The sequence below is a fragment of the Platalea leucorodia genome, assembly GCF_965183815.1.
Source record: "Platalea leucorodia genome assembly, chromosome: 4".
NCBI classification, from domain to species: domain Eukaryota; kingdom Metazoa; phylum Chordata; class Aves; order Pelecaniformes; family Threskiornithidae; genus Platalea; species Platalea leucorodia.
The window spans coordinates 52,445,550-52,473,261 of record NC_138826.1 but is presented as its reverse complement, the minus strand read 5'-3'; the positions used below and the strand labels follow the sequence as shown (position 1 = coordinate 52,473,261).

The following is a 27,712-nucleotide window of genomic DNA, read 5'->3' as shown; positions in this document are numbered from 1 at the left end:
TTCTTCAGGAATCGTGTGTTTCCCAAGAGGACACTTCATGTGGAAACCTAATCACGAGCTTCTACATTTTCTGAGGATCTCAGCTTATGCAAGCACACTCCCAGGGGTTCTTGCAAACTTAGTGTTGGGAATGAAGGCAAATCAAGGCAACGCCTGCTGACAGCCCTGCTAATGAGATATCTATGCTACAGTCTTTGGTAGGTAAAGCATCACAGTGCCAGGCAGTCTCCTGCTGGGCAGCTTCAAACTGTAATCCAAACTCAGATTTTAGTAGACCATCCAATCATACACGGAAGGGCCTTGAAGTTTACATAAGCTTCCCCTAACAGAAAATGCGGAAAAAAAAAAATTCAAGCAAGGTGATATTTAAATGCTTTGATATTTAAAGCATTAGAAATGAGACATACTGAACTACCACCATGACGTAAATGCAACACCTGAGAGGCAGATTGTGATATTTCTGTGTAAAAGTTACTGGAATAAGAGATTATTGTTTGGGAAGGCACTATACAAGACCCGACTAAGAAAGAACAGTGTTGTGCATATGTACAACTCTTTAGATAAACATATATCTAAATATGCTTAAGCAAATGAAGTTGTTGTTAAGATGTGATCAAGGACAAGACTTTACAGTACTGTTATAAGCTTAAGTTTCAGTAGAAGTGAGGCAAGTTCAGAATTTCCCTTACCAGTCCTTCGCATCTGCCACGGTCATTCGCAGGTCAGTGGCTGTGCGAAGTGATGGGCACGCTGTCCATTGAAAAAACAAATGTCATCCGCTCGCTGGAATCCAGGCTAAGAAAGGACAACAGCTGAAGTGGCTTGCTTCTGATTTACAAGACATTATCAACTAGTTATCACATGATGTAAAGCAGATTTTAAGATAATTTATCTTTTATTTTCTGTATTTCAGCTTTGAAGTAATCTGTTTAAGACTAAAATCTAAACTTAAACCTTTTTAATTGCTTTTAAGATTATCCTCCGATGATATGTTGAATTGGTCTTGTTAGCGTTGGGTTTGGAAAAAATACAGATTAAACAAAACACAGTGCTTTACTGGATTTTAGATAGTTATGACCCATGTATTTTCAGTCTAAGCCTCCCAAGGACTAGTATGTGATGCCCATTTAAGGATGCTGCAGAAACTCTAGATTACCAACACATTTCCATCTTAATGCAGTCAGTGAAAGTATTTAAAAAAGAAATCTTCAAACTGTCTTCCAAAATGATGCCATAGCTAAGTGGTTGCGCTCAGTTACTCACTTCGTAGGAAAGAATGCTTTGCAATGTCTATCACAAAGGGAAATAAGGTAAGAAAAGCAGCGGGGAGTTCTGTTGACCCTAAATAAAATCCGTAAGAAGCACTGTTTCTCAAAAAGGAGTCTAGAGGGCAATGTAACACTTCTCTTCTGAAAAGTGGTAGGTGATATAACAAGGGGCAATAGCCACAAAACTGCATCTCAGGAGGTTCAGACATCAGGAGAACTTTTTCACTTGGGGGTAACGCAGCAATGGAACAAGTCACACAGAGACTTGGGACCCTTCATCCTCAGAAGTTTTTAAGACTCAGCTAGGCAAAGCCACGCTTGATCTCATTTCGTCTTGGCTACAGCTCTGCTTCGAGTGGGAGGTTGGCTAGATGACCTCCAGAGGTCCCTTCTAGCCAACAGGCTCGCTAATCCTATGAGGCTGATGAGATTTCTTTGCTATCATTCTGTATCAGATAGCTATTTTTCCCTCATAATTCTTTCCTTTCCTTTTCTCCTTCCTCTCTAAAGGGCAAGCAAACACTTCCCCAAAGGTTGTTCATTCCATTAAATTCCTAACAGCAACTATCGGATGCCTCTTCTTTTTTCCTATACCTGACAACACCTTTTACGATGAGGAAGACGGCAACTCAACTCGGTTAGCTCTACGAATTATTCCAGCTGATGGCTCTCCATTGGGATCAGAAAGCTGGCTGCAGTTTAACACCTCTCAGCAAGCCATGCACGGCTATCCCCTTGATATTGATTTCCAGTACTCGCCTCAGGAGTTTGTGCTGTCTGCCACAGATTCAGGAGGACTGACTGCCTGGGAATCCTTCACCATTGAGCTTCTGAAGCCCACCAACGTACCATGCCACCTTTACACCATCAGAACAAAAAACAGCTACTACTCTTTCCTGAGAGAGAGGAAAAGGATTAGTTTGTTTCTAGAGAAGCTCTCCCTCTATTTGAACTCCAGCAGTCCCAAAGACATCATGGTGACCGCTCTCAAACCTGGGTCCACAGTAATCTCGTGGTATAACAGTCTGCTGTGTACAAGTGCCAACAGTTCTTCCAGCTGGTGCGCAAAAGATGAAATCCAGGAAGCGCTAGAGAAATTAAGAGTGCCGGATGGCTATGTTAGCCCACATTTTGTCCAAGCAATGTTGCCAGAATACAAAATTGATGTCATTTTCAACATTTCATACAGCGGAGTCTGTTTTCCCACCACAAAGCCATTCAACGGGCCTTTCAACAGTACTGTGCCTACACTTCAAGACAAGAATGACTCCACGACTAGGCAGACCCCATCGGCCTTACTAAGCAGTCTTTGTGTCACTGTCGGGGTGCTTCTGATAATGTTGCTTTACTGGTTTTCAAAGTGTCGCAGGAAGGTTCCTGGATCACAGTCTGTGACTTTTCAGAGAAACTCCCAGTTAAACCATGCTGATGTGGAACTGGATGTCCTGAAACCTCGCAAAGCACCTGTACACGAGTGCAGGGCTTCACCATCACCTCAGTTATGGATACCACCTTCTGTATCACTCACCTCCCAAGAGCAGTATTCTAGGTCAGTAAGACTGCCTCACATCACACCATCTTTCCGGCCGCCGAAATACCAGCTCCCTCCCCGTTATCAAGAGGGTATGACTACCCGGAATGACCAGGGCAATACCCACAGACTTAAGATCTTTTAAATGATATTAAGAGCAAATCTATAAAAAGACAATTTGTTCTAGAACGTACTATCCTTATTACTCAGAAAAAAAGTCTAAGCAGTTAAGAGATTTTATCATTTTTCAGTTTAAAATAGAACATACTTAACCTATGCCAGACAAAGAGGCAGTAGCAAAATCAGAACCCTGAAACTAAGTACTAGAACAAAATGCCAAGTAAAGCAGGGAGAGGAATCTATAGATGAGGTGGGTAGAGCGATATGCCTGTACAAGTCAGAACGAGAACATACACATCAAGCTGATGCTGGTGAGAATGAGGGGTCACAGCCGGCACTGAGTAAAACTAACTCCGTTATGACTCCCTGATTCATAAATACACCTTTTACATAGAAGGGGCAGAACTGTCAGAAGGACCATCACAAAACATGTTTCCACTGAAATTCAAAGGTGCTACAACCCTTGAGTCTCTATGCCATCTTGGAATTTTAGATTAGTATTTTCAAAAAATGCATCCAGTAATTGTCCCTCTTTCATGGGTGACGTTGTCCTCAATCTTGCAAAACTTTTTTTAGTGTTTCTATTAAATACATTATATGTAGCATTTATAAAGGCAACGGTAGCTACTTAACGTGAAACTCTTCCTGGTCGGTAATTTTGTAATGTACTTTTTAAAATACATTTTAAAGTTACAGGCTTGCTTTCTTACAGTAAAACTGGCTCTCTTGTCTGCTTCCACCCATGACAGTTCAAGGACCATAGGGAAGAAAATGTGTAAAAGAATTTCTAAAAACTTTTCAAATATTTTGAAATCCTTTCAGCTTAAGATATTAACATATACAAAATTTAATCCATAACTTAATTATGGGTTAAACTACTTAATCCATAACCTCCAATTTTAATCTGTAAACTGTTTTAGAACTGAGAAAATCTTTGAACCTGAAGGCACAGTGTGAAACAGGACCAAAGTACCACCACATAGAAAGGAAAGGAGATACATACAGAACGCCCTTTCCAGAACCGCCACAGGACTTTACCGCAGAAGGTGGGTCCACAAAGAGCCTCAGACCACTGACATTACAACTCTGGAGATAGAGTTTCACTAAGCTGTCTAGGCACAAGAACTCACAGGGCAACTATGCTGCCATGGTGTGCTCTTGCTGACATGGTACATAGTGGCCACCTGTTGTTCTGATGAACCCCGACTGAGCAGAAGGTATAGAAGCCACCCTGTATGCAGTTTGGGAGCAGGCTGCCGACCAGTCCCAAGGGAATCCAGCCCAGGGATAGATCTGGGAACGGTCCACAACTGGGAGATGAGAACAGCTCTCCAGTGGTCCACTATCACGTTACAGTGCAATTAATGTTTCCAAACAACCGGATGCCAGCATGATGTACTAACACGGGTCCCTGCAGCCTCAGCAGGCTTGCCTTCTCTCCAAACTTAGGATTCGCACCACCCAGCAATTCCAACACAGTACGGCTCAACCAGTACTCATGGCATAGAAAGAGAATTTGAGCAGCTCACTAGCCACAGGTGTACCAAGAGCTACAGGACCAAAGTATTTGAACAGATTAAATTATATTTGTGTGTACATTGTACACGTACAATCCACCTCTAGTTACAACATATTTGTGGGAGCAGATGAACAACGTGCACTGGTTAGCTGGGCATATGAAAACGTTGCCAACATGTTCTGTTCTTTTTTTGGGACAGCAGTTGCTCTGTGAGTATGACGGTAGTAACAGGCTTTACATCTTCTTGCATGAATGAGTAGCGCTTGTCTGGGTTTACACTGTTAAGTAATTTTTTGGATAAATACAAATTCCTCTAGATGACTACTTCAATGCTTTCCAGAAGCCATCCAGCTATAAACCAGCTCTAAAGTTTGATGTAAAAATCAACAAAGCAGCAGTAATTCACTGTAGTCAATAGTCTAGACATAAGATTGGAAAAACTATAAATCTCAAGGATTACTGCAAGAAACATCAGCCCTTGTAGTATCTCATGTCTCAGTAAGACTCAAGTCAACCACCTTGGAGAATCGGGCCCTGCTCATTTAATCACTTAACAGTCTTACCTGGCAGATGTTCCAAAAGTGGAAAATGTAGTGAGTAAACAAACTAAACAAATACATATTTTAATAGCAGGTGCAGTATTCTTCTTTTCCTCTAATAAAGTGTTTAATTCCTGTGCATATTTAAGGACTACAGCTAAATATTAATGGCACATCAGGAGATGCAATACACACAATTCCCCAAGGCACAGGATAAGCTGTTCAGTTATACTTCTCTCAACTAGCAGAAATTGCAGAAAGCTGACACTTACTGCTCCCTAGGTTCCAGACTTTAAAACTCCTTTAGTAAAAAAGAGAAATAGCCAAACTGATATGCAGTACAATCTCATTAAAAAAACCTAGAAACTTATGAGAAACAGTAATTCCATGGTAGTTTTCTCCATCAGAACATTTCAGACAGGATATCAAGAGATGTGGTGATGCAGGACATCCTATTTTCAATTAAGTAGTGAAAATAAAAGTCTTCAGACTTTAGGATCTCCAAAAATTACACACGGCTTCTGTAAAAGCTACATAAGTTTTAGAATATGGTAAAAAAATATTATCATGCAAGTACTCTTTAATCACTCTGTTAAAATGGTTCTAAAATAATTTAACAGAAAACGCATCTGCATCACAGTGGCTCAATAATCCCCTTGAACCTATACATGGTACTTTAACACAGCTGAAGAAAGGACTCTGCTACCAAAGTAAGCAAAGAATACTTGAATGATATTTGTGTTCAGATCTAGTCATCACGGACTATGGTGTTTAAAGTTTCAGGTGAAGAAATATGAATATATTAATTTAGTTTCAGAAAAGCTCACAAAGACATGTCCTAAATCAACTTAAACTATAACATATCAAATCTGTGAGACCTTCAGTTGCTTATACAAGCTAGAATAAGGCAACAAATACAGATCAGAGGAAGGCTGATATACTCGGAGGGCTTAGCTATTAATCTTTCCTTAGCCCACTCAAGCTGACACATTTGGAAGCCAACCCAAAATCTTACAAGGGATTACATCACACAGACATTGGGCAAGAGAGTTTTCCCATTTGAGAATTCTACTCTCCATTAAGAGAAAAAGAGGCTCTACTCAAAGAAACTGAAGACAGATCATCTACTTTGTCATTTCACAGCCATTAATATTCAGAATAAGTCTCCCCATGATGTTCAAAAAGCTTAGACCTAAAACCACAGGTGTCTTAGAGGGCATATTTCATCAAAAAATAATTTAATGATTAGCAAAAATTTTATTTTACTTTTGCTTACAAACAAAGACTTAACTCCAGCACAAAAACCTGAAAGGCTTTGCTTTCTAAAGATCATTTCTAGTAAGTTTTTAAAAGTCCTTAAACCAACAATTTTTATCTGTGAAACCACTCGCTCTCCCACCCCTTAGTTGAAAACTAAGACTGGCATTGTCTCAGCTCAGTGACTAGGTACTCAGTGTGCGGTCTTTTCCATAATTCTGGACTTCTGAGGAAGTTCCATATAAATAAAAGTATTCATGAACCAAAATTAACAATATTATCAGTTAATTATCAATTACTTGATTTTTTTTTTTTAAACAGTCATCACCGATTTTGAAATATTAAACAATACTTGTGGGAAAGGACTCGAAACTCTAACATTTTTGATTACTTGATTTAGTCCATGGCAGCACAGGTTTTCTTCATCCTAAAAACATGACTGTAAAATACTTCAGGACAGCTCCTATTTGCACACTATTCATTTAATGTGATATGCGGATTTCATATTTCATAGCAAAAATAAGAATAGAAAAATGTAAAAGCCAATCAAAACAGAGCTATACAATTGTACTGAAACAGTACCAATATCAATTCCAGCATTAAATATTTTTGCAATTCAGCCAAGTTTTGTCCAAAGAAACAAAATTAGTCATCACTGCCGGCCTGCTTTTCCATTTTCCGTCGTTTCCATTCTGAAATAAAAGACAACAACTGGTCAGGCTTGTTAATGGAAATATAATCAACAGATTAAGAAAAATCAGACTTAAGTATTTTTTTAATAAATATTTTTTACTTCACTAGCAATCCTGTCACTCCCTGCCCCCAACATACACAATCTTATCCCCTCTTAATACTCCTTTAAGCAGCAATCAGTACATAAAGGAAAGGTTTCTGCAAAGAAACTTTCCAGCAACAACTGCAAAAAGCTATTCATTATCAACCTCACGAAAAGACAAAAGCCCATATTCATGTGACTACAGAGAATCTACTTCCAAAATTTGAGCTTTAGCTATTTGTTTCAAGGTCTTCATTTTCATCCTTCTTACACTGATCATTGACTACCACCACCTTATTTACTTAAGAGGATGCTGGTATGATTTTTCAGTATTTTTTGACTACTGTCAACTTCATTACAGCACAGCATAAGATTCAACCACTCTATAATTGACAATATTTTTATATTAGCCATTCCTTTGGAAGCTAAAGCAAGCAACAGACAGCACAAGAAATCTCAATTTAGCTACCATTTAAGCCCCTCAAGTTTAAGAGTTTTGCTGCAAGAGCAATCACTAAGGCCCAAGGAAGACAATTTATCAGCATTGAGCCTTGCTCAGCGTAGATGCAAACAACTGAAAAGCAAACACTACTGTAGTTCTTCATCAATACTGAGAGACAAAGGAATGTATTTATACATTTTAACCCTCAAAAGAGTAAGGAGTCTTTTTAATGCTGTAATTGAAGTTTTCCTCCATACTGCATATTGACTACTGCTAAGATATTTGTAGTGCATTTACTGGTACAAACCCATTTTCTTCTTTCAGATGTTGATATAGCTCAGCTTTATTGTTGACAGAGTTCAAACGACCAATAAATTCCTGGTGTTTCCTAGAGTTGGCAGTATTAATCCTGTTGCTCCATAAAGACAGCAAGGACATTGGCCCTAAAATTGCAAGTAAAAAGAGTCTAAGTGATATCATTTCTGAATTCTTAAACATTACATCATTATAAAGGCTTAGAAGAAATTACAGACTATGGTAGTACAACATATTAAACCCACTAATTATTAAACAACCTTATAATAGAGGCTAAATACAAAATATGCAGAGTGATAACAGCTGAGTAGTTGCTTCATATGCAGAATCTGAACATCAGCTCAGCCATTGCGACAAATAGCTCCCACCAAGGAAGAGAAGTCAGTGTGAACTGCCCATTCCAACAACTATACTGTTTAGGCATGTTTATATTTATTAGTCAGCAGGAGACAGTGATTTCTGATACCTGTCCTTGAATAGCATTTCTGACATACAGTAGCTCAAATAGCACCAGCAGAAATTTTCCCCACCCCCTGTCACCCCAAGTGGCTATCAGCAGACCCACACAATATCTTGGTATCTCTCTTTTTACATGGACCTGTTGAGGTTAACGTATTTATCACGAATTTCTCAACATCGAGTGTTTAATTAAAAATTATCCTCTCTGACTTAGCTTTAACCCCAAGATGATTCATCTCATTACTTTAGAAAACACAGACTGATACAACAACTTCTGTCTTTATAAAAAATAATCTGTTTCAATTCTTCTGGTTTACCTTTTGCCTTTTCAACTGTGGGCATTTCATCCATTGTAATAAGAGGCTTTTTGTTGGGTGGCTCAGGAGAATCAGGGGAATCTTTGATAACTTCAGCTTCTGCTAGTTCTTCTTTTTCACGATCCAAAAGACCTTTTAACCTTTTTGAGAGGGAAGGAAAACAGTGAAGCAAAATATGCTAGAGCAGCACATACGATTCGCGATACCATTCTGTACTCCTCAGTTATACACAACCCATATCATAAGAAAGTTTCTTTTGACCCCTTGGAATGGGTGAAAAACAACAGGGAAGAGTAGCAAATAATCCTCTGAATAAAGCCTTAAGTAAAGGGAAGGATCTTAAAATATAATTTCACTTTAGTTAGCAGTATTTGTATTGTAGTTGAGACAGCTGATCATCCTGAATTTTGAAGGAAAGATTAAGTAACAGTGAATATACAAAAATACCACACTAATTCCTCTTATTTTTTCTATGTGAATTCAGACCTATTCTATACCAAATCCCTTTTATCTCAGTCCCCATTTTTGTTCCACGTGTGAAAGTAAAAGCAATTGTAGGAATGGATTTGATCGTACACAGAAAGGCATGAAAGGTCATCGGCATAGTGACAATAATGTAGGTGAAAAGGTCCTCCTATCCTAAACGATCATAGTGTGCACAAAACATATGCAAATTAAGCTTACTACCATGAGGATATTTTGATCTCTTTAGAACAGCACTTTGAAAGACAGAACAGAAGAGACTGACAGATGCTGACCACTTAGACAAGTTACAATAACAACATGAATTATACACAGTAAGTATATGAACAATCAATCCTGACATTCAACTAAAGAGAAGAGCCAAATCAATCTGGATTGTTTATGTAACTGAACACTAAACTGTCTACAGCTCAAGAGAAAATAACTGCCTGCCTGAGTTTTCAGTCATGCTTTATATTTCTACAAAGCTGTTTAATGTCTAATAGGTGGTGTGGTTACAATAAAATCCAACAGCAGTGACTCCTCAAGCTGCAAAGCCCTGCTAAGTGATCAACACCTTGTCCAAGAACCATACTGCTTGTAAAATATGTTAATTTGAAAAGTCTGATAAGCAGGCACCATAATAAGATGCCCATTGCCCAAGCTTGGTAATGGTGACTGATCCAAAAGACCTTGGGATCCACACTCACTGGTAGTAAGCCAAGGTTACAAACATGAGGACATCAAATTAAAACCTGCAACTGTTTCACTGCAATTCCTCTCCCCTTTGAAGTAGGGCAGGACAAAAATTACTATGCTACAGTTTTATTTCACTTTAGAAAATTTACCTTTCTGATTCTTGCCATGGCTTATCTGAGTCATAGTCTTTGCCCAACTTTTCTGACTTGTCTTCTTTGTCTTCTCTCTTTCTACCTCGTTTCTTGCGCTCCTCTTCTTCTGGGGGTTTGCTTCTGCAAGCCATCAAACATTCTAAGACTCGCTGGTGTTTATCAGAGTTGTTTATGTGTGCTCGTACAAGGGTCTCCAATTCATTCCACATAATCCGGTACTGTTCATCTCTAAGCAAGGCAAGAAAAAACCCAATAATTACATACAGGATTACCTAGACCATTAAACCATTTAGTAACTTCAGGTTAAAAAACAGACCTTAAGAAACAAACAAAAAAAACCCAAACCAAAAATAACTCTGAACAGATTCTCTGTCCTCTTGTACTGGAGGTCTATCCACCTGGGATTACTCCATCCTTGAAATCTGAAACCAAACTGCATGTAACATTTCCCAATTAACATCCAGAGTTAAGTTTAAATAGAAATAGACTATGTGCACTGAAATCAAATTCTTATTTCCACAAGATCTCACTGCCAAAAGGCACTTCGGAATCCTCTCAGGTGTTTGCTAACTATGCAACATCAGGACACGCAGAGGGCCACTCATGTACTGACATGCCACTCAATTACTATTTAATTCTTTGGATGAAAAAAATTAGCAAGAAGTGTACCAAGCTACTGTAAATAACTTCCAGTCACATGAGCAAATTCTGTAGCTGAATTTCTTTTCAGCCAGTTCTTGGAAATACAACGCACACACCACAATGACTGAGCTATCAGGATATGCTATGCTTGTTTTAAAGGAGTAGCTCATATTTTAAATAACTGTTTCAAAAGGATTTGACTATTCTAATATAACCCAATTTTAAAGCATTGTTCATTTATAATATGCTTAAGTTTTCCTTTTTATTAATTTGAAATTATTCCACTTTGTCCTAGCTTGTATCAATCTCTTATCTTTCTTGATGACTATCTTTGCTTTCCTATTTTTTAACATACTCACAATTCTTGGGTAATAAAATGATGGGGTTTTTTTTCCTAACATACAGCAACATCAGTACTATGACAGACCCTAAATGATGCAGGTAAAGTATTCACAGCAGTTGTTTTGTGTACGTACAGCATTTAGCTTACTACGTATTACCTTTGGATGAATTTTTAAAATTTGGTATGAAAATAATGTCAGTAGAATATTTCTAAAAACATGCATGTAACCTTTTTGGACCCTTTCCTCTGGTACCAACTGTTGAAATTGGCAGCGGATCATTTTTCCTCTCCATGTCTACCAAATTGTATATTGTTTTTTGACAATTCAGAACATCCTCATCAGTCATTGCTTCTTTTACAATCACACTGGCTAATGGCACTACCTGTAAGACAAACCAAAAGTCAACGACGAGAAAATCTGTGTATGTCACAGGAGAGAAACAGGAAGAAGAAAGAAATCAAAGGCAATGGAACCATGGAACACCACACAACAAAACACCCCTTCTTATCCTCAACTTAATAATAACTCTGAGCAGATACAAGCAGATGCATGTTTTCTTTACCCAGCAGCACTGTAGCTGTCAGGTTCAAATATTCCACCCTATTTAGATGGCAGTCCAATAACCTATTGACATTAAATGCAGAGTACTTAAGTGAAAATAAATCTGAAAATAAACTGATTTTGTGGCAAGTGATTTATCATAAAATAGAGTTAATATTTCATCAAGTGGCAAGGTGAAAATTCATCTTCAGATGAATAAAATAATAAAAATGAATTCAGAATAAAAGGTTACAAACCCCAGGTTACTTACAGCTTGCATGTTGAAGATGGTAGTCTGAGAAATAATCATAGGCCAGTAACGAGTATGTTTCTCTAACTGATCTTTTGCACGTTCCAATGGAATTTCAAGACTTCCATCGATCTTATATCTGGGCTCTAGAAAAGGAGTTAATCGGTTTTCCCTCATAAATTCACCAAAATCCTAATGATAACCAAACAAGATACAATTAGGCATTTCTCTAACAAAGTAACTTTCACTGAACGGGTGAAACAGCATAGTCTTGCTTATCACTAACCGTGTACTATCCCCACTGCTAAATTTGACCCTAACAACCAGAGCCCTGTTTCTAGCTTTCGGATGTACGTTATTCAGGGTGAACGCAAAAATAGTTGTATAAAAATATGGGTTAAACTGATGCAAGGTGTTTGATCAGGAAGCTTTCTGGATCTGCAAGGTATTTCAAGTCTGGTAAGAGTTTTATGTTTTTCCGGAAGCCATTTCTGTTTGTTTACAGCAGATACAAAGGGTGCGTTGACAAAAAATAAAGGAAAAAAACCCAAAATGAATGCCAGCTGATTGTCTGCACCATATCCAGGTTTCAAAGCTGACAACTTCATCTTTTCTGTTTATTGTACAAACCACTCCCATTCAATCTATCCTTCTGACAATAAGCAGGATATAGTCCTATGTGTATCCAGCCCATAGAAAAAACTTGTCGAGAGAAGTGTTATTCTAGAATCAGAGCAAACTTTAAATACTCGTAGTGCATAAGGAGGCAAGTACTTCCTCGACACAGAAAGGATTCTATGAAGCAGGCATAACAATAAGCAGATGCACTACTTTGTACTAAATATGCATTCAGTAATACAAACAGTTTGACCATGCAATCCACTCCAGCTCTCCAGAAAACATAGCAACATTTACTTTACACATCTATTGCACTACATCTCTTGTCATCTGAGATAAGCAACAACTTAAGAAAAAAACAAAACAAAAAGAATCTTACTGTAATTCGGTAGTCAGTGACTCTTCCACCACACCCTTCGCTAATTGATGGGGGATCTTCTAGAATTGATCGCGAGCTGCTTAATACATGCAGAAAAATTTCTCCTCCATGGCTGCTGAGCATGTGACTAATTACTTTAGAGCCAGACTTGCGTGGCTGTTCCAACAAAACAGAACGACCTGTTGGAAAGGAGATCAGTTTCATTAGTTACTGCGTGCTGCAATATTAAATTAAAACTACATATACACAACACAGGTTTGTACCTAGCCAGTACGACTATGAATCCATTAAAGCTGTTTTTTCACCTAGCTGAATGAGAAACAGCTATCTCCTTTGTATTGATCCCATGTCTTTACACAGAACATAGCGTCATATGCTCTTAAATTTTACACAGAAAGATCAAAAAGCCTCTCTCCTGGAGCAATCACTTTCTCTGTAGGACATTATTCTTGGGAAAAATATGTAAGACATTAAAATGGCATGTTGTGTAAGAACAGTTTGCTACTTTTTAATTATTACAGATTATGTTGTGTACTAAACTTATTTGGCCCTACTGCAGAAGCTCTCTCATTAAAAGTAATTTCTAAAAAGTAGCAAAATAACCTACTTGAGTATAAAGGTATCAGTTGATACTATTTGTTAACGTTTAAAATGGCTACCCTTTTTCAGACAGCAAAATAAAACTGCCTGTCTTATTTCCAGTACAATACACTAAGAATAAAAGGGTGCACTCTCCAAATAAGTTGGTTATGAGGAAGCAAAAATAGAAGATCAGAAGAGAATGGTAATCTGAAATATGCTATTAATTTTGGTTCCAACCATTTTTATTAATCAAGGTACTTTTTCAGTACAGAATTTTTAGAGAAAAATACATAAAAATATAGTGTTCAGTAAAACCACGGCACACTTTAGACATTCAAATGACCTGACTGAAGAAAACATCCCATTAAAAGGATGTTTGTGATGTAATTTTGTTTACAAACTGTAAAAAACCCCACATATAATTAGCATTTACTACATATTACTTTTTTGGAAGAAACAGCTTTGGCTTACCTTTTTAACATGTATTTAAATGGCAACCTCTTATAGCAAGATGATTCATGGCAATGGGCAAGATCTTGCAGATAAGTGAAAGATAACTAAATCTAACCTAATTTTTGACCGATCCCAGTACACATAGGTATGCCTGCTTCAATTGACCAACACACTTAGTTGGTCATAACCCAGTTAAAAGAGCCTTCTGAGGCTGCCCAGCATCTGCTGAAAATCAAGCATAGATATAAGTTGCTAATATTTTGCAATAGTCAGAGTAAGCATTGTGATCGAGTGCACTATCACCTACTGAAAGCAGTGTTTCCTACTAAATAGTATAAAGTGAAAAGTATGCTACATCTGGATTCAGAAAAGAACTACTAGAATTCAATACTTGCTCCTTCTTTACGTCTTTCCTCCCATCTTCAAGTTTCAAAACACATTCCATTTGCCTTTGAGAACATTTAACAACTTTCTTCTCTGATTGATATGATGTTAAAATAAACTTGACATTTTTACAGTATATAGACATTTACTGCTATACAAACCAAAATGTGGTATGTGCTCCATTCACAATATTAACAATTAAAATGTTAAATAATTAGCCAAGGACACAAATTTACCATTAAGGAGAAAGTTAGTAAGGCATGAAGAAGGTCTGCTATTTACATCTACTGGTGAAATTCTGTACGCTCCAGTGCAATAGTGTAATTCTGAAAAAGAGATGAGTAGAAAAGTTGAGAGTGTAGTTCCACATACAGAAAAAACATCCCACAAAATAAAAGAATGAGGAAGAGGCTATTCCACAATCAGCAGAACTAAAGTCTAGTTGTCTCTCGATCTAAAAGCCTGCTCCTTTCACCATCTCCTTGCAATTGTTTCAGTACCCTCAACTCCAAGAACTTAATACATTCCCAAGCCCTATTTCCAGCAGGACCTCCAATTCTTTGTCTCCTCAATCATTTCACTTTAGAGTCAGCTTCCTCTTATTTTTCTTATCTATACTTTTGACCTGCTGGCTCAAAGAGTCAACATACCTTCCTGATAGTCTGCAGGGTGCGTGACCTGAATGGCCAGGTGGTTCCTGTGTTACTCCAAATCTCCCCCGTCTTTCTCTCCTTTACTCAGATTTGGGTAGAGATGTTTCCCTTACTCAGATTTGAAAGTTACTATAGAGGGACTAGTCTACTGATAGTATCATTGCATACATTTAATTTACTCACAAAGCTTTTTACTTAGCACTCTAAAGATTACACCAAATATAGTACTTTGATACCCTTCCCCCCAAAACAAGAATTAAAACCAAAGAGTCAATGTCTGAAAGCTGCTATGTTAAAAAAACTCCACTGTGGAACTGACAAGGTATACTTGGTCCTGTAGGAGGGGCAAATAATTACTGAACATTGTAGTCAAGGAAAAACTTCATGATACTTAATAGGAGATTGAAAAAAGCCACCAACATTACTACCCTTCTCACCTCTTACACAAACCACTGATTAGCCAAGATCAAGAGAGCATCATATGACCATTAGTAAACCAGGGTGCAGTCAGCAGCAAGGTTTATAGAGCAAAAGATAAAACCAGCACTAACAAGAAGCAAATTAACTCCTTGTTCTGATTCTTATCAGCATATGGAGAGAACAGTGTTCAACATAAGTCAGAATATCAGTTTTGTAAGATACCATGTTACCTACCCACACTATTTGTTCGAGGAGTACACCATTTTAATGTTACAGTCTCTTTAAATGTGCCTTCTCTACTATTGCCACCTAGATGATTATCACCTGCAATATAAAGTCAGAAAAGTGCATGATCAACCATATTTTCTTTATTACAGCAAACACCTCTAAACTTTTAAGGTACAAAATCTTTATAATATGAGCATATGAAAAATGTAATCTGAAGCAAAGAAGTTATTAGCAGTGGCAGTTGAAAAAATAACCTTTTAAAATCAGCAGCCATTGCATATGTTTTAAAAACCAATTCAGCAAACAAAATACTGCAACTCCAGAGTATGTTCAGTAGGTTTGACTCAACATTCAGAGAATTATAGATATGTTTTATCTATAACAGGCAATTTTTTTCTTCTAAAATGCCTAGGGCTTTAAGACAATATCTTTTTTAATTTTCCACACAGATATCAGAACCCTTAACAAATGTAAGAGCTGATCATTTCTTACACATATTATATCCCAAAGTCAAAACTGAAACTGATCTAAAGGGACATTTAACAAGTTAGGCTTTTGGGGGAGAGAAGTACTTGGTCTCATCATCACCTAACTTTGCTATGTCACATTCAATCTGAACATCTCTCAACACGTTTTACTGGCCATAGATGTTTTATCATTAAAATATTTTCATACAACATCTCACCAATAACTGGTCTGACAAAAACCACCCGAAGGCCTTAAAACAGACATTATCAATACTCCTTAACACATTAAACTATGCTTCTACCAGTGAGTTTCTCAATTCTTCATGATCTTTGACTCACATTATCTCGGGGAAGAATTAACTCAGTTTTGCGTGAGGTTTCAGAATTACAGTAGCATAGTCACTTAATACGCTTAAACCCACAATAATTGGGAGGAATGAGACACATACATCAACATGCAACATTGTAAGGGTTTAGTCTAATCTTTCACGTAAGAAGTTTTCTTTTATTTCATATCAGACACATTTACTCACAAAAGATTTGTTTGATTTGCTTATTAATCACGCAGGTAACTTGCAAAAGTTTATTTTTTTCAGTCAAATTAAAATAAGTGGAATCATTTTAGAAAGTTTCTCTCAGAATATCTAAAGTCCAAACTTATTTAATCTAAACATTTTCTAGCAACATTTCACAGAAATAAGATTAATGTAACTGAATTCCTACTTTCCTAGCACCAGAGCTATTACAGCTGAAAGATTTATTTAAAAACAAATAAAAGACACCAAAATTTACAGGATCTAAGAACAGACTTTTTCCTGTCAGAGTTCTGATGGAAAAAATTTGGAGGAATTGCACTCAAGAGTTTGCTTTTGGCTTTACTAAGCAGACTTATTCCCTGAGCCAATAGGTATTACAAAAGTATTTCTGAGCCCTTACAATAAAGTTTTATGCTTTCAGCATGGTAACACAAGTTCAGGTGAATCTGAATTCATTACTGTAACATCCTATTCTTTTCCCTCAATCTTTAATCATACACCCCACTAAAACATGGAGCACAGTACTTGTAGATGATGAGGAGTTACCTCCTTTTCCTCAAAGTAATGGTAATCCCCGTAAGAGGGAAAAAAAGGAAACACTCCCTAAAATGGCTACTCACAGACCATATGATTTCAAACTTCAGAAAAGAAATATCCACTCTTTGTTAAATAACTCTGACATAAATAACTCATTTGTTAAATTCTTCACTTCTTAGAAGTTAAACCACAATCAAGTTTCTAATATGCTTTAAAACTATGTAATATAGTTTTGGATAGTAAAACAAATATCTGCAGCCTATATCTAAATACAAGGATTCTACACACATAGTAAATCAGACTAAGCTTTTAATGGTACTGAATCATATAACAGAAGTTACAATCAATGCAGTAAAAGAAAATAAAACATATACAAGCCTTTAAAAGCTTCAAATGAGACTTCAGCATTGAAAAGACAGAGTCTAAGTATTCTATAACACACTGGCATAGGCTGAGGGTTTTTTCACTGCTTGGCATTACTTTTAATTCTACTAATGCAGAATTTTTAGCCTGACTTATTAACAAAATTTTACATCAAGCACTGTTTCTTGAACAAAGTAGTTTCGCATAAGGCTTACTGTTGTGTTTTTCTAACCTCAGGTGAGTTAAAAATTCATTTCAGAGGAATACTAGGTATTAATTCAAAATTTACAAAAATGGTACTAGGTATTTCAAATACAACAAGAAAGCTCAAAAGCCAAATAATTATTGTCTTTTCAAAGCAATTACTGTCATAAAAAGGCCTATGGGATGTAAGTGATGACAGTTATTATTGCCTAACAGACAGATTGAAAGTTAAATTGTGCAAGGAATAATTTTCCACAAATACCCACAAGAGGTACTTTTTGTAAAATCACATCTGGTCTCTCATCTACTTTTTACACCTCAATAAGAAGTTGACATGCCCTCAAATCTCACACAAATATCCTGAACATATGTGAAACCTTGTCTGATTAATTTGACCTGTTTTTTCATTGTTATATCCTTATTACTACAGTAAAATATGCCCGTAATGAGTAAAATGCCAATGCCAACATTACAAATCAAGTTCTTGGGTTGTAAGAAATAACTGAAAATATACTAATCATGCTTGAAATTTACATCAATTTGAAGCTCGCAGTCTTTCTTAGTGAATACTTCCAGCAGGCTGATCAAAAGTCACTTTTAGAGGACTATTTCTACTTACCACTCTTTAAAAAGTCAACATGTGCCTCTTTGTGATGAAGCAGCTCCACATCATAGTTGGCTGATGTGTTAGCATGTTGTTCTTCCTTTAAAAGAGAAAGGTAGAAAGAATAAATAGAATTATTTTAGCTACAGGTCACTGTTTTCGTAAATGAATGATTCTACATTTACCTTTCACTCCAGAAGAAAACAAAAAGTCTCCAAAGTGCATCAGACAACAACGGGATTGCAATGTTGAGGAAACTGTTTGCTCTCCAACCTGTTTAAAGATGCAGCCATCTGCTTTTTCTCTTTTTTTCCTTTTTTGAAACCCTATGGTTTCCTCTTTATACAAATGTCATCACAGGGTAACATAGTGTAAAATATAGGTTAAAAAATAGGATTAACTACTTTTGTTCAAATAAGTGAAGTTAAGGAAGCCTACGACATATTAAATACCATCAGCAGTTACAACTTACTGAGCAGCAACAAACAGTCACTGCAGAATAGATTGGCAATTACTCTTCATAACTAAAAATCTCAAGAATCCAAACAAAAAAACCCACACTTTGAGCTTACTATCATTGCCTTGCACTTAAGATATAAGAAGTGTACTTGCAGCTGCAAGTTTATAATTAATTAAAAATGGATGTTTGTAAAGAGGACACTGCATCTTTAAACAGCTGCAGAGGACTAGCAAAAACAGAACAGTAACCTTGGTAATTTATTCCAAGTTAAAAAAAAAAAAAAAAAAAAAAAAGAAAAAACCACAAAGAACCCAACATAGTCTATTACTATAAGGACAAAGGCAGAAGGGAGAGGCATACCAGCAGCACACAGGTCAGAAAGTTACAGACAAGGTATTTGCAAACTTAAGTCACATTTATGCCATGACCCATGTCAGTTTCATTAAAGCTGTGAAAATAATTTTTAATTTAATGCTTTAACTTATAAAATCCATACAATATTGCTGGTTTTCAAAGATGCAAGTAATGATTGACAGTATTAAAACTTGATGAATTTTTTAAATCAGGAAGTTTATCTGCCCCTGGCCTTTTTGTTTGTTTGAATACTGACACTTCTGTTTCAATTGTCTCTTGCTGCCTGATCAGAAAATTACTGTAAACTTAATAATACTTGAAATTCTTAGTTGCACTGATCTCCCTCCCAGTAGTGATAAAAAAATATTAAAAATAGGGACATAAACAACTTTGAACAGAAGATGTTTAATTTAATATCTTTCTTAACTAGATATATTCCCAGTCCCCTTGTTTCTGGTTTATGGATCTTCAAACTGGAAAACCTACTGGAAAACCTTTAGTCAAAAATCAGCTATTAGTTACAAACACCTTTATGTTGGGTGGGCATGACAATGGAACAGAGGAAAAAGAGACTCACTATGCCACTATAATGCACAAGGGTCAAGAATATCTAAACACAACTAGAAAAAGACAAAAGAATCACAGACAAAGTAATCTGAGGTAAATAAGATTGTATTTATATAAATTAATATGAACAGAACTGAAGTAACACTTGTATTGCTACATCAAAAATTGAGATTCAGCAATACAACATTTTGTTCTGTGATCCTTCTTTTTTTTTTTTTTCCCCTTCTTTATTTTTACTAACCTGGTCACAGACATTGAATGTGGGCTAATAAAAAAACAAAACAGAAAATATGATATGGAGAGAAAAACAATGTAAAAATTCCATTAAAATAAACATTAAAAGTTTTCAAACAAATTTAGAAGCAATGCAGCTAGTTAACACAAAGCTATCAACACAATATTACCTTCATAGGAATGTTAGTTATTGTGGTTGATGCCAGATCAAAGTGCTGTTGTACTAAAACATTCAGTTTTGTAGCCAGATGACGTCCTGCACGGACACTGTGCACTTCACTGGTTAAAACAGGTGAAAGCTAAAACAAATTGACAGAGTATATAGTATTAATGGATTAGGCTCTAGTATCATATAACAGTATTATTAATTTGAAACTCTAAAATAAGCACATTTATACTGCTGATTTTGACTACGGGGAAAAACTACCACCCAAAAAACCCACACCACAGGAAACTAAGAAGGAAGGAACAAAAATTATTTCTCATTCAGGATTTTGCAGGTTATGTCAGTTGTTAATAGTTGCAGTTGCTACAAACTGTCAAAAAATCAGAAGTGTGCTAAAAAACTTGGAGTTATTAATTGTTAATAGGAAGTTATTAGTATCACAACATTGGGAAGAAATCCTCTTATAATAGCAGCTCTGGGCCTAGTTTTTCCACTCTTTTACCTGCTGAGTAACAGAAACAAAGTAATTTTTATATACCTACCTGTAAGTGCATCATATATACACAAGGGAAACAAACAGAAGCCATAAAATGCATTTGATTTTTCCCTAGCCAACAAGGACATTGGTTTAAGGCTTTAAAAAAAAACACGCAAAAAAAACAGTGATAAAGATTGTCTTACAGAGGAACATAGTAGTCAATTTATTCTCTTCTGTTCACATTTTGGTTTTTTTTCGCAGAACTACAAAAGGGTTTTGCAGAAAAGAATCTCAGGAAGCTAGCTATTATGGTCCTTTTTATTTATGAAATAATATGCAGGACTAGATGCCTTTCATGTTAAGAATAAGACTTTTTCTTGAGTCTTTTCTTTCAGACAACACGATAACATACTGAGCAGAGCAGACTGATGAAGAGCAGAATACATCACAAAATATTTTGTATGTACTTGGTTTCAAACAACCACCACTAAGTATACAAGTCAACAGAGCACATGTGCTTTTGTTACTGAACCGAGATGTTAATATATAGGATTTCTTATACGCATCCTTACACCTTTTCATAAAATAATCTTTATAAGTACCTGTGGGATATTTCAAGTATTTGATGAACTTCAAGCATATTCTACATTCCCACAATATATTACCCTTTCACTTGGAAGCAGATATGCTTTCCAATGCTTTTCATTAAAAAAGTATTGTTTGCTAACAGTGAAACAACAGAATTTATACACAAAAGCTCATTTTGGTTTCATGAGAAAACCATTTAACCAAAATGCTACAAATGCTAACACATTAGTTTGGATAACATGGAACAAGCAGTGCTGAACAATATCCACATCATTCAGTAACAGATATTTGGGAAAACAGGGCTTGTGCTAGCTAGCAGCTTATGCCTGAATAGCAGGAAAGTTACTCAACTGACCTATTCAACACACCAAGTAGTTGACGGTTTTCCACTAGGTTCCTAAATGTGCATTTCCTTCTCAAAAAAAAAAAAAAAAAAAAAAAAAAACCACAAAAAAAACAAACCATCAAACCCAAGACTATCATTCTATGTCATTAACAGGCTTACTTCACAAAAAAAATTAATCATGAATTATTAATGCAAGAAATTCAAGTAATGAAATGAAAAAAGGGGAGACCATATATGCATGAAGACTACAAAACAAGAAAACACAGCATACACTTTAGATGGCAATATGCAGGCTGTCAACTTTTCAAAGAATTATCACCTGTACTTTTTCCTACAACTTATCAGGGACCAGAGGCTCAAAACATTATTGCTGAATACTTAAATTTGCACTGTCTATTTTGAGTCTGACGTGGTTCCTAATCCTTGAACAAATTTTCTCATTTTAAGCTCCTTACCTCTTTTTTAGGACGATCTGAAACAAGGCTGTCTTCACCAACTGGGTAAGTGTGGATTAAGACCAATTCACATTTCTGAATCTGCATTAGACTTAAAAATAAAAACATTCTATTTAGCCTACAGTGTGGCAGACTATCTCCTAGAAATTAGATCAATTCTCCCAAGATTCATCTCATTTCCAGAACACAGAATCATAAAGATGTATTACGACACCCTGTTTCTGAAAGCATTCTGTAGAAACTAGGTTACATTCATCATTTTCAAAAGCACACACTTCAAAATCAGTTTTTATCAGAATAAAAAAAACAACCAAAACCATATAACATTTCTAGCTCTTCAGGTGCTATAGCACTCTGTTTCTTTTTGGACATATCAATGGAATAGGTCCTTAACTGGTGTAATCTGTTCAGCTTCATTCAACTGGAAATAGACACTACAGAGGATCTGTGCCTCCAAGTGTGTGCGCAGGTATTAATAAGGGGATTCCAGTGAACACGAAAACAACTCCCCAGATAGCATGCTTATCTCCTAACGTGGCTGGAAATTTGGAGAGATCAAGACATTGTTCCACATCCCTATCTACATGAATGAGACCACTTTTCTGTCTTTACAGTGGACTTAGAACCTGGTTCCCTGGGGCAGTATCCTTTGTACATACATGAAACTGCAATTGCAGCAGGTAAATCCAGGAGACTTCTGCTTCTGCTATTTAAGTGCCTAAGGAGCAGCCAAGAATGGGATCTCAACCTACCATACACTTTACAAGGCAACACACAGGCCCTGGGCCAAACAGTTCACTGTTTAATTAGACAAAACATATGGTGGAAAAACGACTTCTTAGAGGAGATGCAACCTGTATTTCAAAAGATTCCTGTATCTCAAGGGAAGTGTCAGGCAACACAATAATTTAGAAGTTAAAAACTAGTTTCAAAGAAGTTAGCTATTTTAGTCAAAGAAAGATGAATGTAAAATTAATGCAGTTATCAAGAAAAAATGCATCAGATGCATTACTGATTACAAATATACAGTATATAACAAGGCACAGTTATGTATCTCATTTTGGAGCAAGGTGTAGAAGATAACAACCTAAAGAAATACTGTCCTATGAGGATAAAGGACGACACTGAAAAGCTAATGATTACACACCACCTCTAAGTCAACAATATCATGATTTAGCACCTTCTATTTCACACAGGCATTCATTCCAACAGTTCATTAGAATTAAGTTTTAAGTGACAAAGCTACATCCGTATTTCATAGAGGATATAACAGGCACGCGCAGAATAAGAGAAACTACATTTGTAAAATGTATACTCACTGATCTGAATTAGCTGCAAGCTTGTTATGCTCATGAATGGTTTCCTGAACACAATCCTCAAGCATCCGAACATGACTGTCACTAGAAAGAAATTTTATTTTTTTTTTAATGCAGGATAATCAATCCTCCTGTTCAAAGCAACATGCCACTAAATGCTCTCCTATTTCAAGTGGGAAATTTTTGGTTTATTTTTGTAACAGACCTCCATAAATGAAACCTTTAATAAGGCAAAAAATGATCTAACGAAGAACACAAAAAAGCTAGCTACTTCGGGCATTGATTCATGACAGTCAATGGAAGACTTCTAAAGTGTATGAATAACTTTCTTTTAAATGGTAGAAGCACATTATCATACATACCTTTTTGCATTAGTAATACAGATGATTCTTCCTCTGTTTCCAACACGTTCTGCATTCTCCATGAGCATGGTTCGAGCCTCATGCTGGTATTCCGTTATTTTGCAGAGTGCTTCAACTGCTGCAACCAGACCATGAAGGATGCTGCAGCACTCTGGGTCTGCCCGAGGATTAGGCGGCCCGACAGCTGCTAATGCTGCCATCAACTAGTTAAAAAGAAAGAAAGAAATTATTATTGAAAGTTACTTTCCAGCCATTTGTTAAAATGATCAGTTAAGAGAAAAGTCATCATTATAACTTTTTTTACATGCAAATTAATATTGTTGGGAGAAAACCAAACAGGGCAATTAAAGACTATTACATGCTGCCAGCCTTCTGGAAAACATTCGGCCCTAAATTATCCTTCGCAATTCACTTATTAAGTGTTACTAAGCCTTGAGAATATTCTCATTTATTACAGAAAAATACCTGGCTATAATAACAATTTATATCCAATACCTGAAAGAATTTATAACATTATCAGTTGCCATCTGCTTTTATTTTCTGAGAATTTGGAAATTCAGTTCCTCCCCAAAACAAATTTTTCAGAGGAAAAGCCCATTCAGTACGAAACAAAACAAGAGCAAAGAGAAGATTTACTTTTTTTTTCCCCACAGTTTATTTGCCTATCATGCAAATGTAAAAAAAAAAAAAAAAAAAAAAAATTAAAATTCAAGATGTATCACCAAATTACAGAGGAAATAAATAGGTAATTTCTTCATAACATTTATTTTAATATATAACTCTATACTCAGAGCTACTGAATACTTTTAAAATTATATAAAGCTGCCTATAGACTAGTCCAGCCTCAGGCTACTACTTAAAATTCTGTTACACAATAATTTCAGACCAGATCCACCAACATCTTAATTAACCAAGGTTATTTCATATTAAACATAGTAAGAAGCTGCTATTTATTCCGCAATTAAACTAGACTTACAAAACAAAAGAACAGTTACAAAGCATACCTCCTGTAAGTTCTGATCTTCTTGAGTCCAAGAATTTAAGACATGAGCCCCAGAATCACTTACAATGAAATTCACCTAAAAGGATCAAAAAACCACATGTAAGGTAACAGCCAATCATACAGATAATAGCCATTATGGCTACTTCCCAAAAACCAAACAAACATGAATTACACCTCTTCCTTCTGATACTCCGGAGATATGTACAATGACAAGCCAAACTAAAAATAAGACAACAAAAACACAAAAAGCATCTACTCCTGCTATATTCAGTTACCCCTTTAGCAACATGATTAACAACAACTTATTCTAACTATTTATATTTTTAAGCCACTAAACCAATCTCTACACCAAGTTAGCATTGCAGGATATTATGAAGTATTTTAATAATAAGGCAATATTTGCAGTACAATAGCTACAAAATAAAGTGAATTCCAATACCGCAATATTGCAAGACTGTCACAGTAGATCACAGAGGTAAATATCTAGCAAGATTTAATAAACATCACAGAGCAAAATGTTCTAAGGATGGCAAAAAAAGTCAAGAGGAAGCACACCTTCCATCTCAATTTCAGTTTCTCACACCACACAAGCTCCAGTTCAGCCAACTGATTCAAATTCATTAAGCATACACTTGATATAATCCCATAACAGGACTTGATTGTATATTAAATGCTCTAAACTAGTTTAAATTAAACATTCGTTGTCTGGGAATGACATGCAACCGGACATGCAATCCATCAAGGCAGTGTGGCTGACATCCATCAAATCACTGAACTACCAGGGGCATTTGCCTGGCCTCTGCCTCAGCTGCTCTCTGACACAGCCAGTATTCCACCGTCACTACTTTGTACCAATATCACTGTCACAAGGTTGTTTAACTTCCTTTTTTTAAGGGTTACTAACTTTTAAGACATTGCACAATGGTTTACTCAATAGTGGGAAAAGAGCTAAAAAAACAGGGATTATTTACCTTAATTTATGATACAATGTTACAGAAGCCACCAGGCATTTATTTTTCAAAACAAGGAGCTGTGTGCCAGGAAGCTCTCCCACTTTTTCAAACTGGTAGCTTCAGCACTATCCTACCTCTCCCTAAAGCCCAGAGTTCTTTCAAAGTTGACACCAAAAACCTTATGAAGTGCTACCAAGTGCATTTAGAAACAAAATTCAATTTGAAGCAATACCTCACTCAAGCTTTTGTAAACTTATAGCTCAGGAGAACACAATAATAAATCTGTAAGTTACCTTAAAGTACCTCTCCTCATGTTTTGCACTGACTTACAAAGTGACACTGAGACAATGAAAGGTCCCAAAAATAAATATGTAATGGGATTCATATACTACACAAATTTAAATAGGTATAAGTGTATCAACAGCACAAATAAATTTTTATATAATAAATTATATTTGATCTTTTACTCTAACCATAAGCTAATGATATTAAAAGACTTCATTAAAATGGGAAAATATCCTTTATACTATCAACCATCATATGCAGTATGCCTAGAAGAACTTACCAGTTTCTTGAAAGGGAAAATATCATACATTATTCTACAGTACTCCATGGATGATTCCACTGAACAGGTCCATAGTGATTTTGATATGGGTGCTAGGGGTATAATTCCTTGGGTCCGATTCTTTACTAGCATATCGAATTCAACATGTTGTCTGCAGGATTCTGCCATGTATGGGCAGTGATCCACAACGAAAACAGTTTTATGAGACTCAGAAAAGATTCTCATTTTCTTCCTAAAAGAAACAGATACTATAATCAGAAAGAAATTGCAAAAAGGCAAAAAAATCACATCACAAAATTACTGTGCAATTTATATAGGATAGAATTATCTTACTAGAATATGCAAGTTTTAAGATATTACCTCTTACAGTATTTAGATTACATATTGCATACATTAGCTCCTACAAAACTGTTATGGTTTAAAAAAACTACAAAAATTCACATTTCAAGAATCTATTTACATCGAGACAAATATCCTCTAGAACTCTTACTGGTCCATATATTTAGTATACTAGATTTCTAATCAGAAGAAACTACTTTTTCTCAGGAGGAAAAAAATATAGAAAATGCAAAAGCATACTGTTGAAAAGGCAACAACGATGCACAGTATTACCCTCCCCACTTTTTTAATTAGAAGAAACTTTTAAGAAAAAAAGTACAGAAACGGCTTCCTATTTAAAGCTAATTTCCTAAAATAAGCAACATTGAAAAAATAATTTATGACTAGGCTATACAGACCTTGAGGTAGCATAAGTATTCAGACCTTTAAGTAGGTTTTCAGCCCTCACTTTGCTAGGTACATCTTTCGATGTTTAAATGAACATTTGCATCTGTACTTTGATCTGTCACTGACAGACATACCAAGTCTGGAATTATAATGTAAATGTTTCTTATCCAGGAAGACTCATCGGAGCACCCCTTGTATTCTTCCCAGCTACGAAGCCTGAGCGCTCTGCAATGAAGCGTGGTGCACCTTCCTGTTTCACACCAATACACTGGGTTTCCCTCTCCTATAGCATCGCTGAAAGAAATACTTTCGAAGCAACTATAACATCAGATCCTTGTGTTAGGGTGGGCATCATAACTTGGAGACCCAAGCCACATATGAAAGTTAATCTTAGACTAGTGCTACTTCGACCACTAATCTTAGACCAAACACTCCTCGTCAACTTCTAGATGTTTCCATAACGCTTCTAGTATAAAAATCTATTTCGTCCCCGCAAATCCTGCTGAATTACAGAATAGAAACAACCAAAAAACATACATGAGCTCATTTAAAAAACTAAAATATTAAAGCAATAGGGATTTACACAGGTCAGACTGCGGGCAGCACCTCGCCCCGGGGGGGGGGGGCAGGTTTCGCACCCGACCTCAGCAACGGCTGCGGCTGCCGGGGCACGCTACGCCCCGTTCGGCAGCGGCCACGGCCGGCCGCAGCCTGGGCCAGCCCAGCGCCGGGCCCGGCCCAAGACCCTGCATCCTATCTTTATCCTGGCAGGGGGCCCGAGGGGCCGGGGAAGCCGCGCCGGCTCCGCGGGGGCAGGCAGGGAGGCGGGCAGGAGGGAGGCACGGCCGCAGAGGGCCGGCGGGGTCCGGAGGAGGCGAGGTGGGTGCCCGCCCGCCCCGGGGCCGAGGGAGGGAAGTGTTTCTCACCTGGGCCGACTCCTCCTCTGATGCAGAAGCCCCGGGCCTGCTCCGCGCCGCGCCCGGGCCCGGCCGCGGGCTCGCTCCGAGGAGGAGGGATGAGGCCCGCGGGCCGCCCTAGGCGGGGTCGGGCGCGGACGCCTCCGGCCAGGCGACCTCCATG

The 27,712-nt window shown here is 36.9% G+C and overlaps 1 protein-coding gene across 4 annotated transcripts; it reads right to left on the bottom strand.

Annotated features, from left to right (window-relative positions):
* Positions 1 to 698: 698 nt before the first annotated feature.
* On the bottom strand, positions 699 to 27,655 carry INTS13 (integrator complex subunit 13). Of its 4 annotated transcripts, none has more exons than XR_014227900.1 (18): positions 27,559 to 27,655; positions 25,907 to 26,138; positions 24,390 to 24,464; positions 23,386 to 23,588; positions 23,027 to 23,107; positions 21,708 to 21,798; positions 19,845 to 19,973; positions 18,075 to 18,159; positions 15,355 to 15,444; positions 14,284 to 14,373; positions 12,629 to 12,807; positions 11,653 to 11,823; positions 11,069 to 11,223; positions 9,853 to 10,083; positions 8,543 to 8,682; positions 7,759 to 7,894; positions 6,817 to 6,926; positions 699 to 795 (listed from the first exon to the last, which is right to left on the bottom strand). XR_014227900.1 is itself a non-coding variant. In XM_082309456.1 (18 exons), exons 3-18 carry the CDS (start codon positions 26,129 to 26,131, stop codon positions 6,887 to 6,889), a joined length of 2,121 nt encoding a protein of 706 aa, XP_082165582.1. In that variant the 5' UTR covers positions 26,132 to 26,138; positions 26,767 to 26,950; positions 27,559 to 27,624; the 3' UTR covers positions 6,215 to 6,886. The 4 variants fall into 4 exon arrangements, 3 of the variants coding, with proteins under 3 accessions (XP_082165582.1, XP_082165580.1, XP_082165581.1); XM_082309456.1 differs by lacking the exon at positions 699 to 795 and adding an exon at positions 26,767 to 26,950 and having other exon boundaries at positions 6,215 to 6,926; positions 27,559 to 27,624; XM_082309454.1 differs by lacking the exon at positions 699 to 795 and having other exon boundaries at positions 6,215 to 6,926.
* Positions 27,656 to 27,712: the final 57 nt, after the last annotated feature.

Bases quoted from the DNA above. Each gene is read 5' to 3' on its own strand.
- INTS13 (XM_082309454.1), bottom strand. From the start codon at position 26,131: ATGAGAATCTTTTCTGAGTCTCATAAAACTGTTTTCGTTGTGGATCAC. The intron at 23,108-23,385 runs GTATGTATGATA...ATTTCTTTCTAG, and splicing joins TGTATTACTAATGCAAAAAG to TGACAGTCATGTTCGGATGC. The intron at 7,895-8,542 runs GTAAACCAGAAG...TTGCAATTTTAG, and splicing joins CACAGTTGAAAAGGCAAAAG to GGCCAATGTCCTTGCTGTCT.